This window comes from Momordica charantia (assembly GCF_013281855.1).
Source record: "Momordica charantia cultivar OHB3-1 chromosome 6 unlocalized genomic scaffold, Mcharantia_2.0 BLBB01000006.1, whole genome shotgun sequence".
In the NCBI taxonomy this organism is placed as follows: domain Eukaryota; kingdom Viridiplantae; phylum Streptophyta; class Magnoliopsida; order Cucurbitales; family Cucurbitaceae; genus Momordica; species Momordica charantia.
Genome location: NW_028275164.1, coordinates 1,007,139 through 1,025,098, shown reverse-complemented (window position 1 = coordinate 1,025,098; position 17,960 = coordinate 1,007,139). Strand labels below are relative to the sequence as shown.

Below are 17,960 nucleotides of genomic sequence, written 5' to 3'. Positions count from 1 at the left end.
CAAAATTAGTCACTTTTAAATATCAGACTGAATGTTATGAAACTACCATAACTAAAATTAAATTAAAATAAATCTAGATAAGTACTGAGATCAAAATAGTATTTAAAATAATTCTAAAATAAAGACGAATAATTTAGGTGTACTCAAAATAGTATTTAAAATAATTCTAAAACAAAGACGAATAATTTAGGTGTACTAATTCGACTCAACATATACATAACAGTACACATTAGAATTTATATTTAGCCTTTTAATTATTCTATAAACCAATCTGCTTTGATTTATTTGCGCGTACCCTCTTTTTTCTTTTGCGCTCACTGCTCTCGCCCAATAGATATATATTTTTTTCCACTGATAATTCTTCCGATCGCCGACTGCAATTTGAAGAGCTTGTTTACTGGGTAATGTCTGCGACTATGGTGGAAAAATCTTCCAGTTCATCATCTACCGTCGCTGATCGGCCAGTTGTAAGTTTCAAATAATCTCCTGTATCCGTTTTCCCACCTTGTTTTTCTTGTTCGATGTTCTACAGCTTGTAAATGACTTGGAGTATTCGGATTTTTTTTTACTGGAATGTCGATTGTTTAGGTTCCAGGAGATGTGGTTCTTGACCTTTCAGACATGGCCAACCAGACCATCAAGCTTGGAGGCGGTCTTCGACAGGTGTTTGCTAGGGTTTTCCTTTTCCTCGTTTTTGCATCTCCATATATGTGTCGGTTACAGGATTGTTGACAATATTTTGTATCTTTCAGGACCATGATGCTATTTCTGTCTCGAAGGCTGGAAAACTGAGGTTCTCGAAACCAAACAAATATTGGGTTGAAAGCTCACAGAAAAGGGTCAGTAATTGACTTTGTTTCGTTGACAATGGGGATCCTTATATTGTTCTTTCAGCTAACTATTGAATTTTAAACTGCAACTTCTGTAACGGTGGTTTTCTTCATTTTAATAGACTGCTGATATCATTCTAAATGTTGCCATTTTTCAGTACGTACCATGTGCAGAAGATTGTGTACTCGGCATCGTGGTTGACTCTAGAGCGGATGTAAGTGCTTCTTTATTGTTTTAGTTTTTAAATATGGTTATGTTCAATCACGATATAACTGCCTCCTCTTTCTGTTTGTCTTGTTTGGATAGTTTGGCTGGTATCCATGTCTAACAAGTCTTTATGGCGCTAAGGAAGATTTTTGTTCCATTACGCCGTAAGATATCATCTTGTGATGTTTATTCCTCATGTTGTTTGCAGAACTTTTTTGTCGACATAAAAGGTCCTGCATTGGCGCTCCTTCCCGTTCTTGCATTTGAAGGAGGAACGAGGCGAAACATACCCAAATTTGAGGTGTGTATAGCTTTTCATGCCAATATAGCTTTTGGTATAGTTACTCCCGTGTTTTCCTTTAGAGATTTGGTACTTTGTCAGTTCATTCTTCATCAAAAAATACTTTGTCAGAATTCTCCAGAAAGGTGTCTGTGAGGGTGCAGGGTGGTATAGTTACCTTTTGCATATTTACCTTCTGGAATTTGGCTCTCATTGCAATCTACTTATCCTAATTCCTGACTCAGGGAGATATACTTTTTCAGGGGACTGTTGCTATTCACCTTTGAAAATCACCCCGTTGCTGAGTGTTTCTTTATTTTGGGTGGGGGCGTAATTTTAAGTGTATTCAGTCGAAGTAGAGTGTGCTTGATCATGAAGCTAACACGTCATTCTCCTTAAACATATCCTATTGGTTCCCTGTTTCGTAGGCAGGTGCCCTGCTTTATGTGCGAGTAGTGAAGGCAAACCCTGGTATGAATCCCGAGTTGGCATGCACCGATGGTTAGTTAACTCCTTCCTCTCCCAGTGTTCAATAAATTGTTTGAAGGCAGAAACAATCAATGAAAGAAATGAATTCACATTTCTGCGTACTCCTCCTCTGAAGAGGAGGGGTGGGCAGGCCCTGGATACTCTATGCAAGTTTATGTTCCGTTTCCAGTTTTTGGTTGTTGTTATTGACATGGAATATATCTCATGTGAGTATCATTTTGCTTGATAGCTAGTGGGAAAGCTGCTGGATTTGGCCTCCTAAAGGATGGTTACATGTTTGAATGTTCAACTGGCTTATCAAGAATGTAAGCTAATTTGTTTTTCTTAATTTTTCTTTTTTCCCCACTTTAAGAGTCACTTTTCTGATCATTCATTCACACTGATGATTTTATCCTCTCTTCTAGGCTTCTAAGCTTGCCTACATGTCCAGTTCTTGAATCTCTTGGGAAGAAGCTTTCGTTCGAGACAGCAGTTGGTTTAAATGGCCGTGTTTGGGTATATTTTCAATCCTTAGATTTCCATTGCTCTACTTTATGGTTTACCATGTATAATTCTCTTCCTATGATTTCTTCTAGCACATATTGACCTTCTGTTTACATCAAGAAAAACTTTCATTATATGAACACTCGTGTTAGATTGTTGGAATTAATCTCGATTCATAGAATGTTTTACTGTTTTCTATGTTTCTTTTTGCCTTGTTAACTTTGAACTGTTCTTTGAAATTTGAAGATGTAATTTCTTCTACCAATCTTACTAATAGCTGTCACATATTTATAACTTTTTCTCTCTATTTCCAGGTAAATGCTGATTCTCCATCCACAACCATAGTTGTTTCTAATGCAATTATGAACTCGGAAACTCTTACTGGGGTTCAACAGAGAATCATGGTGGACAAACTCCTTAATAATTTAAAGCTGTCGAGTTAGTATGTAAACTTCAGGGTCAGAATTATGAAATTACATTTTTAGTTCTTTGGGGGTTTTTTTTTTTTTTTTTTTTTGTTGTCTATGTCAGTTAATTTTTTGTTCTTTACATTAAAATTTGTTTGAAAAAAAGTAGTCATTCAATGACATTAATTTTATAAATCTACAGGTTAATGCCTATTTGGTCCACAGCTCCAGAGTTAATGATTGTTTGGTCTAAACTTAAAGAGAATTAAAAGTAGTATGAATTAATCAAATTATATTAATTTTCATAATTCTGGTTTAAACAAATATACTTGATAAAAAATATAAACAAAATGCCTTTTCATTTAATTTGGATTTTACCATTTTTTTTTAGCATAATTTGGATTTGACCTTTAGTCCACCTAGTGGTCATTGGGATAAGTAATTGACTTGGAGATGGGTTTAAACTTTTTTTATGATCGAGATATTAAAGTCTTATTAGTTTTTGTAATTTAAACGGATATTAACTAATTAAGTATGTATATTAACTAATTAAGTATATATATACTAAAAGATGTTTAAGTTATTGTCAAATCGAGCATAGTTCAACGATAATTAACATATATCTTAAATCAATAAGTTGTAAGTTCGATCTTTCATCCCTATATGTTGTACTTAAAAAAAGTTTAAAAAATTTAAATTATTGAAGATAGTTATGTATCAAGATTTTAATCATTATTTATAATAATAATTCATGAACTCGTTAATATAATTTATAAGTTAAGTTACAGGCCTATCTTCATAGAATTACATTAACAAACACAAATGTGTAATAGGTTACATAGTAGTCAATTTTTATAAAGTAAGTTTCATATTAGTAATTTTCATAAAACAAGGTTAAATGTAAAGATGGAAGGAGGTGAATAGTGGTTAAGATTGTTGTTTGACCACGTGACATGTCGGTATTCATGGCTCTAACATCAATAATATAATATTTCTTAAAAATGAGTGTAATTTCGAAGGAAGTAACACGAAAACATTTTGGAATTTACGAATTAGAAAACAAAACCGAATGGGATATTCCATTTATCCGATTTTTCTTTTTCTTTTAATTCTCGACCCCCAAATATAAATATAAAAATAAATAAATTTGCGCTGCGCTTCGAAATGCGGAAAATCCAGTCTCTGCTTCAACGTGGAGCTTTCGTCTGATATTTCTTCCCCTTTATCCTTCAACTTCCCCCACCGTTATCTTCCTCTTCATCTCTGATCTCCCAATTTCTTCGATCGAAGAATTTATTGATTTGGTTTAGTCTTCGGACCAGACCGCCCCCTCCCCCTCTCTCCCGCCGCCGGCTTTTCATTCTTCTCGGATTTGATGTTCTCGAGTTAAAGAAGGAGCTACCATGGCGGCAACTCCTCCATCGGATGACGAGAACTCCCAGAACTCAGGTCTGATTCCCCTCTTGATCTTTTTTTTTATTCAATTTGGTTTCACTGTGTTCTGTATGATTGATTTGGTCACTGTTACTGGGATATTACTAACTTGGAATCCAGAACTTCAGTATTGGTTTCCTGTTTTCTCCTCATGTAAGTATTAGCTGAAGGTTGGTGTCTGTTTCAGCTCCAGCTCCAGCTCCTGCACGAGCAACGAATGAGGATCGCGGCGACGCGAAGGCGGAGGTTGAGAAGCAAACCTCTCCGCCATCCGTGTTTGTAAACTCTGAACCAATGAGAGAGGATCAAGTGCAAAATGCTGTCAAATTCCTTCAACACCCTAGGGTAAAAGGCTCTCCAGTTGTCTACAGACGATCGTTTTTAGAGAGAAAGGGTCTTACGAAGGAAGAGATTGATGAAGCATTCAGGCGTGTGCCCGTAAGCCAAATTTGATTACAATCGAAATGTCTTATAGACTATTGATTTACGTTTATCGTCGATTCTTTATTTGTATGCTGTTTCTAACTACTTTTTACACTATATTTTTCTCTTGGGCGTCGGGGGGGTGTAAAAACAGGACCCGCCTCCTACTGCACAGACGGCTAATGTGAGTCAAGGTGATGATTTCTCCGAGGAACAAAATAAAACTCTCATAGTATAGTCATTCCGTTATTTTATTTTATTTTCGCTTGTTATGTCAGAAGAATTATCGAGTTGGCATAATTAATTATGTTTTATGTGCCTATTCATGAACAGATGGACAAGTGAACTTGGTTCAGCCACAGCCTTCAACGCAATCTCTTCAACCAGTTGCCGGTGTTCCTCCTCCTGGTGGTGCTGTATCTAGCGTGGGTACCATCACGCGGTCTAGATTCCACTGGTATCATGCCATTCTCGCTGTAGGAATACTGGCTGTTTCGGGTGCTGGAACAGTTGTAGTAATTAAGGTAACCCTTGTATTGCACATAATTCTTTCAATGGACAACATTTTATGACTGTGTGTGTTGTTGAATATTTCTGGTATTTGAATGCAAAGCTTCTAATTGAAATTTGAACGATAGGGCTGAGTGCACTGTTTCATCACTCTATATTTTGTCAAAAAAAAAAAAAAAAGAAATCTATACTTGGAATTTTTATGTGAAATCTGATCAAGTGCACTCTGTTTCAGAATGCAATTATTCCTAGGTTGAAATCTTGGGTGCGCAAAGTTGTATTGGAAGAAGATGATGGCGTTGAGAAGAAAATTAACTCAAAACCAAGTGTAGCTGAGGAAGCAGCAGCCGCTGCCAAAGCAGCAGCAGCAGCAGCATCTGATGTGGCAAAGGCGAGTCAAGAGATGCTGTATTCAAAAAATGAAGGTGGTTTTAGCCATAACTTCTGCCCCCTAATTCTGTGTCTACTTTGGACTGACAAGTTGATAACACGAGCTTTTTCAATTATTTTCAGACAAAAAGAAGTTTGAGGACTGCGTTAACTTGTTGGATGCTCAGCTTGGGCAGATGAAGTTGATGCTGAATGCCATTCAGAAATTGGAAGGTACTGCAGACTAGCTATCTGAGAGAGAAGTTTTTAATAAAGAAAAAATGGAATTACTGTAACGGATATGCAAGTTTTATAATTTGTTTACTTGGATGAGAATGATATTTAGGTTTTAAGTTCGTATGGTATGCAGTGCATTTGTTTGATATGAGGCCCTCCATAGTCTTTTGATTATAACATATATGCAAATGTCATTTCAGTTTTCAGAAATACTTAGTTGACCTTATAGGTGTGCCTAATTCCTTTAAAATTCTCAGCAATGAGAACAAATGGAAAAACTTCTTTGTTAGAAAAGGAGACCATCAACTCAGCATCATATAATATATTTGCAAACGATACTTCAGTTATCAGAAATACATTGACTTACTAATGAATGTTCTTAATTCTTTTATAATTATTGGTAGCAACCACGTACGGAAGAGCTGCTACTTTTGATCAGGAAGATTATCGAATTGCTACCATGAGTTCAAAGGTGAGCTAAAAGTGGTAATATAATGAGCAACTTTTGTCTTGGCTTGAGGTGATATTTTTTTGTTTATATTATCTGATCTCCATTACTTTATGCATTTTGATCCCAATACATTTGAAATATTTTTCAGCAGGCATATGCCAATGGCAAGTTGGACACTAACATGCAGACAGGTAGTTGTTAGCAGTTTAAGTGCTGTTCTGCGTATGGTGTTTTGTTTGAAACATCAATGTGATATGCTTAGAATTTCATATGCAGTGACACCTTCCTTGACTGCCGCACCTGTTGAATCCTCAGTTGCTCCCCACCCCAAGTCTTACATGGAGGTAATTTAATCTTGAGTGTCACTTCTGGATAACAAATTTCTTTCTTTCATGAGTTAGTGTTCCCATGTGAAAGCATGCTATCTGGTCATAAACACTTGTTTGAAAAATAAATAGATGATACAACTTAAAGAATTTACCCTCAGATGTGAGAATTTGATTGATCAATCTGCAGTTTGCCACACCATGACTTGACTGATCTACTTTAACAAGTTCCAGATTTCTTATATATTGCAGTTATTTAGTTATCGATAATTAATTATTGCTGCTGGTTACTGATGTGTCCTGTCATACCTTGGTTAAGTTTGTGCATTGATTCAGTTTTCTTTTTCTTATTTACAACTGCAGATCATGGCCATGGTCCAGAGAGGAGAAAAACCATCTAATATTAGAGTAAGTTATTTGTAGTTTTTAGTGTAGAATAGACTTTCGGCCTTCAAATTAATAGATTAGTTTTCTATTTGGTTCCTTAAACACGCCCTCATAATTAGTAACAAGTTGGACCTTTCCTTTGGGTTCAATATTTGTCATTTCACCAGGAAGGTGGTGATATAGTTGGTCATATTAACGACAGTATTAGGAGCCTTTGTTACTATTTGGAATAACATGATTGCAGTTAAATGGTAGTTTTTGAATTGAATTAATGCAGAAAAGGTTTAGAAATCAAATTGAAATAGATGCTATACTTGAGGGATTGAAATTGTAGTTGCAAATAGTTTTTTTTGGTTTAAACTCTTGTACTCCTTGTGCAATTTGTTCTAAGTTTTTTTAATGCTGGCCTACTTGCAGGACATAGATGATTTACCTCCCAATCCAAATCAACAGCCATCAAATCCTCGCCTAGCTCCTAAAGCCAAGGTTTTCAAATGAAAGTTTTACTTCAACATATTCTTGTCTTTAATGCCATTTAGACTTATAGAATATCAGAATGAAAAGGAGGGAGGACATTGAGATTCATTCCTCCTAATTCTTATCCTTCACTAAACTAAGGAATGGAAAATGGTTCCCAATTTATGGGCTCATTTCAACATCGAAATAATTTATATTGATTGATTTCTCTTAGTATTGGGATATTTATCCCCATTTTTCTTTGTAAATGTCAGGAATTTTCTTCCTGTTTTTTTCCTCTTCTTTTTTTTTTCCTCTTTTGAAATTTTTTATGAATATCTATACTCTTCAATTTTCTTCCCATTTTTGTTGTAACTCTCTCCTATTTTAAATTGATTTCCATTTTATGCATGAGCAGATAATATCTTTTTAATATTCTCCATTCTAATTACTATTAAAAAATAATTTTAACAAATACAATATTAAAATTTTACTATCATTCCTGCAGATAATGTTTTGATTGAATTCCATTTCAATTATTCTTAAACCTCTTTCTCACTAGATATACGTGTCCTTAAAAATTTAGAAAAGAAAAGGATAATTTCTGATTACTTTTAGAAATTTACTCTGGGGGACCACACTCTCCTCTAATGCATATATTGTGAAACTAAACCTGCATTTAGAATTTATTGGACTCTGAAAGTATTGTTCTGCTTGTCTAGGTGAAATATTAATTTGATACACTTCTAATGGTTGCCAGATACAATGGGTTGGACATGCTCTTTAATCGATATTGTACTTTGTCTCTGTCGTAAATCAAAACTGACTATGCTTTATCCCAAAAACAAAAATCTAGATCGGTCATAAGTAAACTTCTGATATGTACTTGATTTAACTGATCATTTGTGAACTAAAACAAAAAAGAAGTGTTTACTAATTCTCCTTTGTGTGTGTGCATCTAATAGCCCTGGGAGGTTGGTACACAAAACAATTCTGGCTTTTACTCTCAAACTCAAGAAGATGGAGAAGGTTTGAATTCCTTGACACCAAACAATGGCGTGACCTATCAGATCAATGGTAACGCTTCAGTGCCTTGGTGGCAGAAGAGAAATGTCAATATTACAGAGAACGATAGCAATGAGTTGAAGGTAGGCTCTTCGAGTGGGCTCACTGCTGAGAAGTCAGTTCAACGCACATGGGTTCCTCCTCAGCCACCACCTGTTGCATTGCCAGAAGCAGCTGAAGCCATCCGACGGCCAAAACCATCTATCCAGAAAGAGCAGTTTACTGATGAACAACTAGTAACAAATCCAAATGTAACTGATGAGTTGCAGAAGGCCACAAAAATTTCTGAATCCGGGGGAACGACAAATTATGAAAACTTGGGAGAGAGCTCAAGTGAGATACAAGTGGAAGAAAATGGCTCTGGAGGACAATGAACTGGGTTAGAGTATTATAAAAATCACGTATGATCCTAAGGTACAGTTTTATGAACTTCCTTCAAAAGTTTATAGAAATAGATGAAAGAATGCTATATATCATTCTCTGAAAATATTCATGTGCTTTGTTGAATATGCAAAATAATATCTTGTCGCGTTTTTCATTTATGGAATAAAGATATTATATAGCAGATTTAATATAATGTTACATTGGAGTTTTCCCCATGTTCCATATCTTGATGGATAGAGTCACAGAGATCGGTATTGAACCCTGTTATCAGGAATCTGCTTTACTGAGTGGTCAAACCTGTATTTCTATGTGGATTTCTTTGTTGTTTATGTACCTGTGACTGGAAAACTCTGAAAACCTGAAAACATATCCCTAGATATTGAAAACCTGAAAATATATCCCTAGATATTTAGACGCCTATTCATCCAGTACACCAACTTGGCTTGAAAAACGTTTCATACTTCCCCTTGTGAAATTTCTTTCTATGGACTTCTCAAACTGCCTCCAGTCACGTTAGAATCACTCATATATCTACTCACTATGATCCTATGCCATTAAGCACCATACATCTAGATGGAAATACCAAAGCCACTTAGCTAGAAAGTGGCATTCTTTTCTTTCCAAGTTTCTGATACCTAGCGCACCCTCATCACATGACCATTTCAATAGATGAGATTCACCTCCCTCATCAACACCCTCTTACAGAAGATTCCTCATAACCTTTCAAGCTTGGAGCAAACTAAAGAGACATAATTGGTTAACGAGGAGAGAGTAGGTATTATGCTAAGAGCTGATTGGATTAGCTTTCTCCCAAGAGGAAAGACATTTTGGAAAATTTTCCATTGTAGGGTCCCAAAGGGAACTGGATATGGGGCTGCGAGCCAACCGAAGAACTAAATAGGTCATAGGCTAAATAGAAACTTCGCAACCCATCGATTGAGCTTGACCGATTCACTGTTAATACAGACTAACAAACTCATACATGTTAATCTTAAGACCGAGAGTGACCTCAAAGACCTACAAGGTCCTTAGGCTCACAAATGACTCCTCCTTTCTAGAGCAAAACAAGATAATCTCATCAACAAAGAATCCTCCAACCAAATAAATATTCCAAGCCTTTCGAAATAAGACAACTAAGCGCATCTGCAACCACCCGAAAAGGAAAAGATGACCAAAAGAGAAGGTCTTCTCGCGTAAGTTCTCGAGCTGCCCATATCTTACTCTTAGGTTTGCTGTTACTAATCAGAACGGAGGAATTGACAACTCCATATCCAAGATCTCCTCTTAAATCGGTGCATTTGTCATATTGAAGTGCGTTTGTGAAGGCAGGAAAATGAGAAGAAAAGAAGTCCTCTGATTCTGAGGAAGGATCTCTCTTCTCACTCGCTTTGCTTGCATAATCTTTGATTCCAGTTGAAGGATCTATTCTCTGAGATTAATGAGCTTCTCTTGAGCATAGCACATGGCGAATCTATGCCGCCCATGGATTCATTTCCTTATTTTTTACGAACATTTCAAGGCTGGACCAACTTAGTTTTGAACTCTGTCTGGTCGACATTGTTAGGAAAATTAGAATATTTGTCATTATATTCACAATCTTTAGTGGTTAGCGAGTTAATAGATCATCTGTTTAGAAGCTTTTAGGAGTTGTTTTGTTCTTAGAACAACAAAAATTTAAAGAAAACAACAAGTTTTAGGTACTTTTTTTAGTTCATGTCATGAATTTCCCTTATTTAAGACCAACAGCTTCTTTTGCATATTATGGACTTGTAAATAGTTGCATAATTCTTTTAGGACAGCGATGTCTAGTCATGGAAATAATCTTTGATTCATGTATTTTATTTAAAATTTTGAGTTTTTTTCATCCATAGGTTACATGAATTTAAGGTTTATGAAGCCTACCTTTTATATTACGTACTATTATTTACAAATCATAAAGCTCACAAGTGCGTACAATTCAATTCTAGGCTATGCAAATTTGGGGCTTCTCAGTCTCATTTTTCACCAATTTAGACCTTACCATTTAAATATTATTTAAGACTATAATTCTTATGAACAATGGTCCAAACAAACTTGTTGTGCACACCAAATTACTAACATCTCCTAACCTTTTACTAATTTCACAGGCTCAATTTGAAATCTTTTGTGCATGGGTTATGCCCGATGAGAGGCGAGGTATTGGAAAAATTTTTAGTACTATGCTGGTATGAATACTACTTTCATTCATTGTCAACTATGAAGAATTTAGTATCCTCTAGAAATGATGTGGAGTGTATAAGCATTGTATTGTTATTGGTAACCGAGTTGGTAGAGATCGTATTACTCTCTCTCTCTTGATTTATTGCATGCTCTTTCTCTCTCTAGAGGTGGGTCAATGGTTGCATTTAATAACGAATGGAGGTCCCAACTCCCAACCATGTATTTCACGAGGTTTGTGTTTGTCCCCACCCCATACTTTTTACACAAATTAGTAAACGAGACAAACGTGTCGTACGTTTTTTCACATTTATGCAACTACTGTCGTTTTCGACAAAAGACAAACCCATTTTTTCCCTTTTCCCTTTTCAAATCAAACCAACTTCTGCACTCAAATTAATTGAGCCAAGATAATCTATTTTTATTAGTGGGTGCTAAAGCGATTTAAATGAGAAGGACAAAGTATTCATTGGTCCATGTTGCTATTACCATTAATAAATTCAAGCCTAGATGTGACGCTGTATTATTCTATCCAATTTAGGTGTCGATTGGTAATTATTTTGTTCAAGATTTTTTGTTTTGTAAAATTATGCTTAGAAACACTACGTCTACTTTGTGTTTGTTATTTGCTTTTGAAAATGCTATTAAAATCTAAGTTTAATTATGAAAACTTTAAAAAACAGTTTTTTAAAACTTGTTTTTATTTTTAAAATTTATTTACATAGAAAGTGGAAACATTCCAAAATAAATAATGAAAAATCAAACATAATTTTAGAAAACAAGAAACAAAAAATGAAGGGCTTGGTTTGATATGTTTCAACTTTCTTTAGAAATCTAAGCATTTTGAAGTCGACTATATTTCTTATTTCTCCCTTTTTGGGATTATAGAAATTTTAGAAACAATTCAAATAAGTTAAAAGATTGTTTTATCATCATTTGAATTTATGGATATTGGAGCTATACAATTAAACTTTTTAATTAAAAATGAATAAGTAGAAATAAGAACATGAATATTATTGAACGAGCTCGAAATAACTATAAAATGAGGTTTTAATTACTTGTTATTTCTAGCACAAATGAGATGTGTGAGGGCTCGAGTCTGATCAAGTAAAATACAAATTCAAGCAGTTGAAGTGCCGAATTGAGGAACAAAACAAAAATTGAGAAAATTAAGACTCTCTCTAACGAGAGTGAAAACATCATTTTCTATCTCCTCGATTTTCTAACCTAATAAATAAAATTTTAATATATTCAATGAATTGAAACATTAATACCATTTTTTAGTATTATATTCTAAACTCGACTAGTTAAGATATTATAATTTTTTTTATTCATTGGAGGATAATTTTCATTTCACATTAATATTATATTCTAAAAACAAAGTCAGCTAAACTAGTTCAAACATCAATAACATTTATTTCTCCATCATTAATGGTTTGCACCATTTAAAAAAATTAATGTAGTCCCTATAAAGTAAAATAATATATTAATTAATGATTCGTCTAAATATGAATGAAGGAATAAATACAAAGTATTATAAAATATTCTCCTTGCATATTTATAATGTTATATCTTAAAAGAAAAAAGTTCAACTGATTTCTGAAATTGTAAAAAATAAGAATAATTATAATTCAAAAAAATTGGAAAGGTAATTTTATTAATGAGTGGGGATTTCCAGGTCAGTTGAATTTGGCAGGCAACGACGGAATATTACAACCAAAGTATTTCATGTGCTGAGCGTTGATTCCATTTTGGTCATATTCCAATTTTCAATTCCACTCTCCCACTTCTCTTCCTTTTTTACCTGAAAATTAGAAAAAGAAAAAAACTTTCTGCCGTCTCCTCCACCACTCGAAATCCGGCACGATCTTCAAAGTTCAACCTCTGTGGGTCTCTTAACAGAAAACTTTGGCACTTTCTTTCTTTTTCCTTCAAAACTGAAAAAAGAAGAGCTCTGAACCACAATTTCCTTCCATTTCTTCTCTGAATTTTGCGGTTCTAATGGCGTTCAATGTTCTGGCTCACCCTGAAATCAAGGCGCTCTCCTTCTTGGACTCCTCCAGGTCCAGACACCTCACCAAGCTTCAAGGTTTTCTCTCTTTTCTTCCTTCGTGATTTTCTGATTTGGTTGCTGACCACAAAAATGGAGTGAGCGGATAGATGGCTGTTTCTTACTTTCTCTCCATTTTCGTGAGCATGCTTAGCTCAGTAGAATCAGTTTCTTCTGTTGGACTGGTTAGCTGCGGCATTTTCACCTACCGAGCCCTCGGAAGAAACTTATTCATGATTAATAACTCGTCCCTGCCTAACAACCTGGAACTTTTTCGCCTCTGTTTGGATTTCTGTATTATTTCATAGCAGCTTTGATTATCTGAGATTTCCCTCCAAACGTTGACTGATTCATCAGGATACTGTTAAAATTCACCGAGAAGAAGTCATGTTTGAGTTTGACCTGTTCTTTAGGATTGGAATATGTTTGGATTCTGACACAATTGTTTATTATTTTAGTCCATTATGTTGTCTTGTATATCGGCTTGTGAGAAGGTACATGTGTGCTTGAATAAATCTGACTCTGGAGAAGGGGCTCTTAAGGCTTTTCGTTGACCTATAGTTTGATTCCAAAAGCTTCAGAGACGAGACTAAATTTTAAATTTTATTTTTGGCTCTGGAAGCTTGAAACTTTCAAATAAGCTATTGCTTTATTCACTTCAAGCAGCGTTTGAATGTAATTATTTTGTTCTTAGGTACGTCATCGTTAAAGGAGTGCAGAACCATAATTCATAAGAGAATTCACTGTTCGTCACAGCCTCCTCCCCCAGCTTGGCCTGGACGAGCTGTCCCGGAGCCAGGACGTAAGAAATGGGAAGGCCAGAAGCCTATCTCCATTGTGGGATCCACTGGATCCATTGGAACTCAGGTATGTGGAATTTGCCATCTACTTGAGCAAGACAAAAATCATGTTTTTCTTTTTAGTTCTAAAACCAAAAAGAATATATTTTGTACAAACCTTTCAAGATTTATCTTATTCATGTGAAGCAGTTACCCCAACCAAAAACGAGAAAAAATGAAAATGGAAAAACAAATACCTTTGTCCACAATTAATGTTTTGACTCAAGAGAAGACATGTCCCTTTTGGGAAAAAAGATTGTAAAGAATGAATAAATACTGCCACTGATTGTATAACCGATATTTTAGTCCCTCGACAGTTTCTAACATACAAATTGTGGTTCTACAGACATTGGATATTGTGGCAGAGAATCCTGATAAATTTAGAGTTGTGGCACTTGCAGCTGGTTCTAATATAACTCTCCTTGCAGATCAGGTATTCATATATGATGTGATATTCTGTGGAACTAGTTGTTTCAGCTTGGTAAAAACACATCTTGAAATTGAAGCCGCAGCCTGATTATTGAACCCTAATGATTCTGATTCTAAACAAATAATACCAATATACCCAACCTAACCTTAGCAATACAGCATAGAAAAAAGGGTAGATAACTTATTATATGGATGATGTAGTAATTTGTCCTTGATGGGAAAGCATGAAAGGACTATCCTTGAAGGCTGAAGCTCTTTGCTTATTATTATTATCTTCTATGGCTCAGGTGAAAACATTTAAACCTCAATTAGTTTCTGTAAGAGATGAGTCCTTAGTTGATGAGCTCAAAGAGGCTTTGGCTGATCTTGATGAAAAGCCTGAGATTATCCCTGGCGAGCAGGGAATAATCGAGGTACTATTCCCTGCCCAGTCTTTGTTAAAAAGCCTAACTGATGAAAGCCATTTACATCCTTTAAATGATGCTTTTGAATAACATTTCAGGTTGCAAGACACCCAGACGCTGTCACTGTTGTTACAGGAATAGTAGGATGTGCTGGTCTAAAGGTACCCTATCTATTCCAATGGTCTATAGAATATAGTTACACATACACAACTATGTTTCACAAAAGAACATACCCTCCAAAATTCCAGTTCCCTATATATAGTCCAAGAATACTCGGAATTCCATAGAAATAACAAATGATTCTCTTGGGAACATCTCGGGAGGTTAAATACATGATATCGTAATTGTATGTTTAGCATATGAAGATGCTGCCTGCTTGTTAGCACCTCATGTAGTTAGATGAACAACAGTGAGTAGAATCTGAACTTAGTGTCTTTCTTTAGCCTACTGTTGCTGCCATTGAAGCTGGGAAGGACATAGCCTTGGCCAATAAAGAAACTCTGATTGCTGGTGGTCCCTTTGTTCTTCCTCTTGCTCACAAGCACAATGTAAAGATCCTTCCCGCCGATTCAGAACATTCAGCAATATTTCAGGTATGTAACAGTTTGGTTGATGGAAACTTGTGTTGACAAAGTAATTTACACCGTCAACTGCATACTGCTTTGATAGTTAGAGCACTGCATATTCTATGTCAAGTGGTTAATCAACTTTTGTGACCTATAATCCTGTGGGAGAATCTTAAAAAATATTTCTGTCTCCAGTGTATTCAGGGATTGCCAGAGGGTGCACTTCGCCGTATTATTTTGACTGCATCTGGTGGGGCTTTCAGGTGTAAATTTATATAAAGTTTTGGTGGTTACTGAGTTGAATAAACAAATAATCACCTTTCTGCAGATTGTTGAGCGAAAAGTTATTTTATTTTTTATGCAATGTCAGACATGCATTTTATTTTCCCTTGAATATGTTACAAATTGATAATTTCTTGAGGCTGTTAATGACAGGGACTTGCCAGTTGAAAAGTTGAAGGACGTTAAAGTTGCAGATGCTTTAAAGCATCCTAACTGGAGCATGGGAAAGAAGATCACTGTTGACTCTGCTACTCTTTTCAACAAGGTTTAGTTCATCGTCTCGTTTGTAATTCAAGTTGCAAACAAAAAGCACCAGCGTCGCTGTTGTTAAGTTGTGCACGTAACAAGATAGGTTTCACTTTTGTGACAGGGCCTAGAAGTCATTGAAGCTCACTATTTGTTTGGAGCTGAATATGATAACATCGAAATCGTAATCCACCCGCAATCTATCATACATTCAATGGTGGAGACAGAGGTCTATTCCAAACTACAATGACAGTTAATTTCAGTATGAAACAAATTTAATATGTAGGGACAGGTCACTAGGAGAACTTAAACTAATAATTAAAATCTTGAAAATCTTCCATTTGTCTGCAGGATTCATCTGTTTTAGCACAATTGGGATGGCCTGATATGCGCTTGCCCATCCTTTACACCATAACATGGCCAGACAGACTATATTGTTCTGAAGTAACTTGGCCTCGCCTTGATCTTTGCAAGTATGCTAGTCATCTACTCTTTTTAAGTTATCATCCAAAAGCTCTCATTTTTCTTCTCTGAATAAATCCCACGTAGTTCAAGTTTGTGTCTGTCCATTTCAAAATCTCAAAGATCCTTGCGTATTTCCTCCTATGGTGGTTTTGTGTACCTTGGGCTAATCTTCATGGTCATATATACCCCTTTTAATACCTTTTCCTCTTTGTTTCAAATGACGTGATGCAGGCTAGGTTCTCTCACATTCAAAACTCCAGACAACATAAAATACCCATCGATGGACCTGGCCTATGCTGCTGGACGGGCAGGCGGAACCATGACGGGAGTCCTCAGTGCAGCTAATGAGAAGGCTGTGGAAATGTTTATTGATGAAAAGTATGTATTTAGCTCTATCCTATATTGACATCACTGCCCAATCTTAGGTCTAGAGTTGTAGAACTGCTTACCCTGTGCTCTACTGGTACGTTTCTCCAAGGATTCCGGACTAATCGTTAGTTTTGCTCGTTTTCAGAATCAGCTACTTGGATATTTTCAAGGTTGTGGAGCTAACATGCGACAAGCATCGAAATGAATTGATCACCGCACCTTCCCTAGAGGAGATTGTACACTATGACTTATGGGCAAGGGACTATGCTGCAAGTTTGCAGTCGTCCTCCAGTTTCAGTCCTGTAGCTGCATGACCGTCCGCATCCCGCCTTCACCAGAGGTAACCTTGCACTGATGCTCTGATGAAAAATTGGAAGTTTTGCTCATGTCTGTTGAAATGGCCTGGCAGGAGTTGGATGGCTTTAGGGAACAGTTGGTAATTTAAGGAAAAAAATGTAAAACCACAGCACAAAACATTCAATCAATGGAGGGGGATTAATGTCCTACTCATCTTGCTATTGTGATGTTGCAGTTAATGGGGGAAATATGGAAGTCTAAATAAATTTATGGGATTTGTAGAGGCAATTCAGTTTTATTTTCTCAAGTCAAAAGATCTGTTGTACAGATTGTTTGAGGAGCAACTGAAAATAACAGAGTTATGTGGTGATTATTTTATTTGTTAGAGGAAAGAAAATGAGTGGTTACCCGATTTCAACCTTTTGATGTGTAATTCCTTGAGAAGCCTTATATACATTTTCTCGTATTGCAGTCAAAATGTCCCTGATAGGCCAAAAAAAAAAAAAAGTAATTCAAAATTTGAGTTCTCATTTTATTTTCTTATTACAAATTCTAAATTCATGAATATTTAAATTAATGAATTGTTTATTCGTAATCAATATTCAAATATGGAATAATTTTGAAAAGAAAAATGAAAAAGAATGTCTTCTTGGCTGTTACAATCCATGTAAGTTGCCCAGTCTATCAACATTAAACGGAAAAACCATCTATAAAAATAATCCTCCAATAAGAACAAAAATTTCTAATCAAAGTCTGAATAGCCTTTTTTAGACAAAAAGAATCACCTGCAAAGTACAAGTAAAAGGCACCATATAGATTTGAAGTAGAAGAAATAACCTATGTTAAAGCATTACTAATTTTCAAGAGTTGAAGTCATTAGAATAGGATTAATAATTAAGTCAACTTAGATGCTAAGAAACATCATGTAAAACTAGAAAATGAACTTTCTGTTAAAGAAACTAACCGAGAGAATCTTGATACACTAGATTTGAAGTTTCAATTCAAAATTTAAACCTTCCTATTCCACTTCCACTTGTATCCTAGCAAAAGGGGGAACAGTAAAAGAAGATAATATTAA

General features: G+C 35.5%; 3 protein-coding genes across 7 annotated transcripts; all 3 read left to right on the top strand.

Annotated features, from left to right (window-relative positions):
* The first annotated feature begins 271 nt into the window (after window positions 1-271).
* LOC111006870 (uncharacterized) lies at window positions 272-2,919 on the top strand. Its single transcript, XM_022278954.2, has 9 exons — window positions 272-467; window positions 589-663; window positions 753-839; window positions 989-1,045; window positions 1,247-1,339; window positions 1,747-1,819; window positions 2,037-2,112; window positions 2,212-2,302; window positions 2,605-2,919. The coding sequence occupies exons 1-9, from the start codon at window positions 405-407 to the stop codon at window positions 2,731-2,733; spliced, it is 744 nt and encodes a 247-aa protein (XP_022134646.1). The 5' UTR covers window positions 272-404; the 3' UTR covers window positions 2,734-2,919.
* Window positions 2,920-3,843: 924 nt separating this feature from the next.
* Window positions 3,844-11,080, top strand: PEX14 (peroxin 14). Of its 4 annotated transcripts, XM_022279251.2 has the most exons (13): window positions 3,845-4,146; window positions 4,319-4,569; window positions 4,709-4,748; window positions 4,888-5,078; window positions 5,300-5,489; window positions 5,578-5,667; window positions 6,075-6,142; window positions 6,270-6,312; window positions 6,398-6,465; window positions 6,811-6,855; window positions 7,252-7,320; window positions 8,256-8,769; window positions 10,866-11,080. In XM_022279251.2, the coding sequence occupies exons 1-12, from the start codon at window positions 4,101-4,103 to the stop codon at window positions 8,727-8,729; spliced, it is 1,575 nt and encodes a 524-aa protein (XP_022134943.1). In that variant the 5' UTR covers window positions 3,845-4,100; the 3' UTR covers window positions 8,730-8,769; window positions 10,866-11,080. The 4 variants fall into 4 exon arrangements, with proteins under 4 accessions (XP_087981812.1, XP_022134943.1, XP_022134944.1 ...); XM_022279252.2 differs by lacking the exon at window positions 10,866-11,080 and having other exon boundaries at window positions 6,273-6,312; window positions 8,256-8,937; XM_022279250.2 differs by lacking the exon at window positions 10,866-11,080 and having other exon boundaries at window positions 8,256-8,937.
* Window positions 11,081-12,691: 1,611 nt separating this feature from the next.
* Window positions 12,692-17,300, top strand: DXR (1-deoxy-D-xylulose 5-phosphate reductoisomerase). Of its 2 annotated transcripts, XM_022279254.2 has the most exons (13): window positions 12,692-13,024; window positions 13,680-13,852; window positions 14,171-14,257; window positions 14,541-14,666; window positions 14,756-14,818; window positions 15,101-15,250; window positions 15,419-15,486; window positions 15,659-15,770; window positions 15,876-15,980; window positions 16,103-16,224; window positions 16,448-16,594; window positions 16,731-16,925; window positions 16,995-17,300. In XM_022279254.2, exons 1-12 carry the CDS (start codon window positions 12,937-12,939, stop codon window positions 16,897-16,899), a joined length of 1,410 nt encoding a protein of 469 aa, XP_022134946.1. In that variant the 5' UTR covers window positions 12,692-12,936; the 3' UTR covers window positions 16,900-16,925; window positions 16,995-17,300. The 2 variants fall into 2 exon arrangements, with proteins under 2 accessions (XP_022134946.1, XP_022134945.1); XM_022279253.2 differs by having other exon boundaries at window positions 16,731-17,300.
* The last annotated feature ends 660 nt before the right edge of the window (window positions 17,301-17,960 follow it).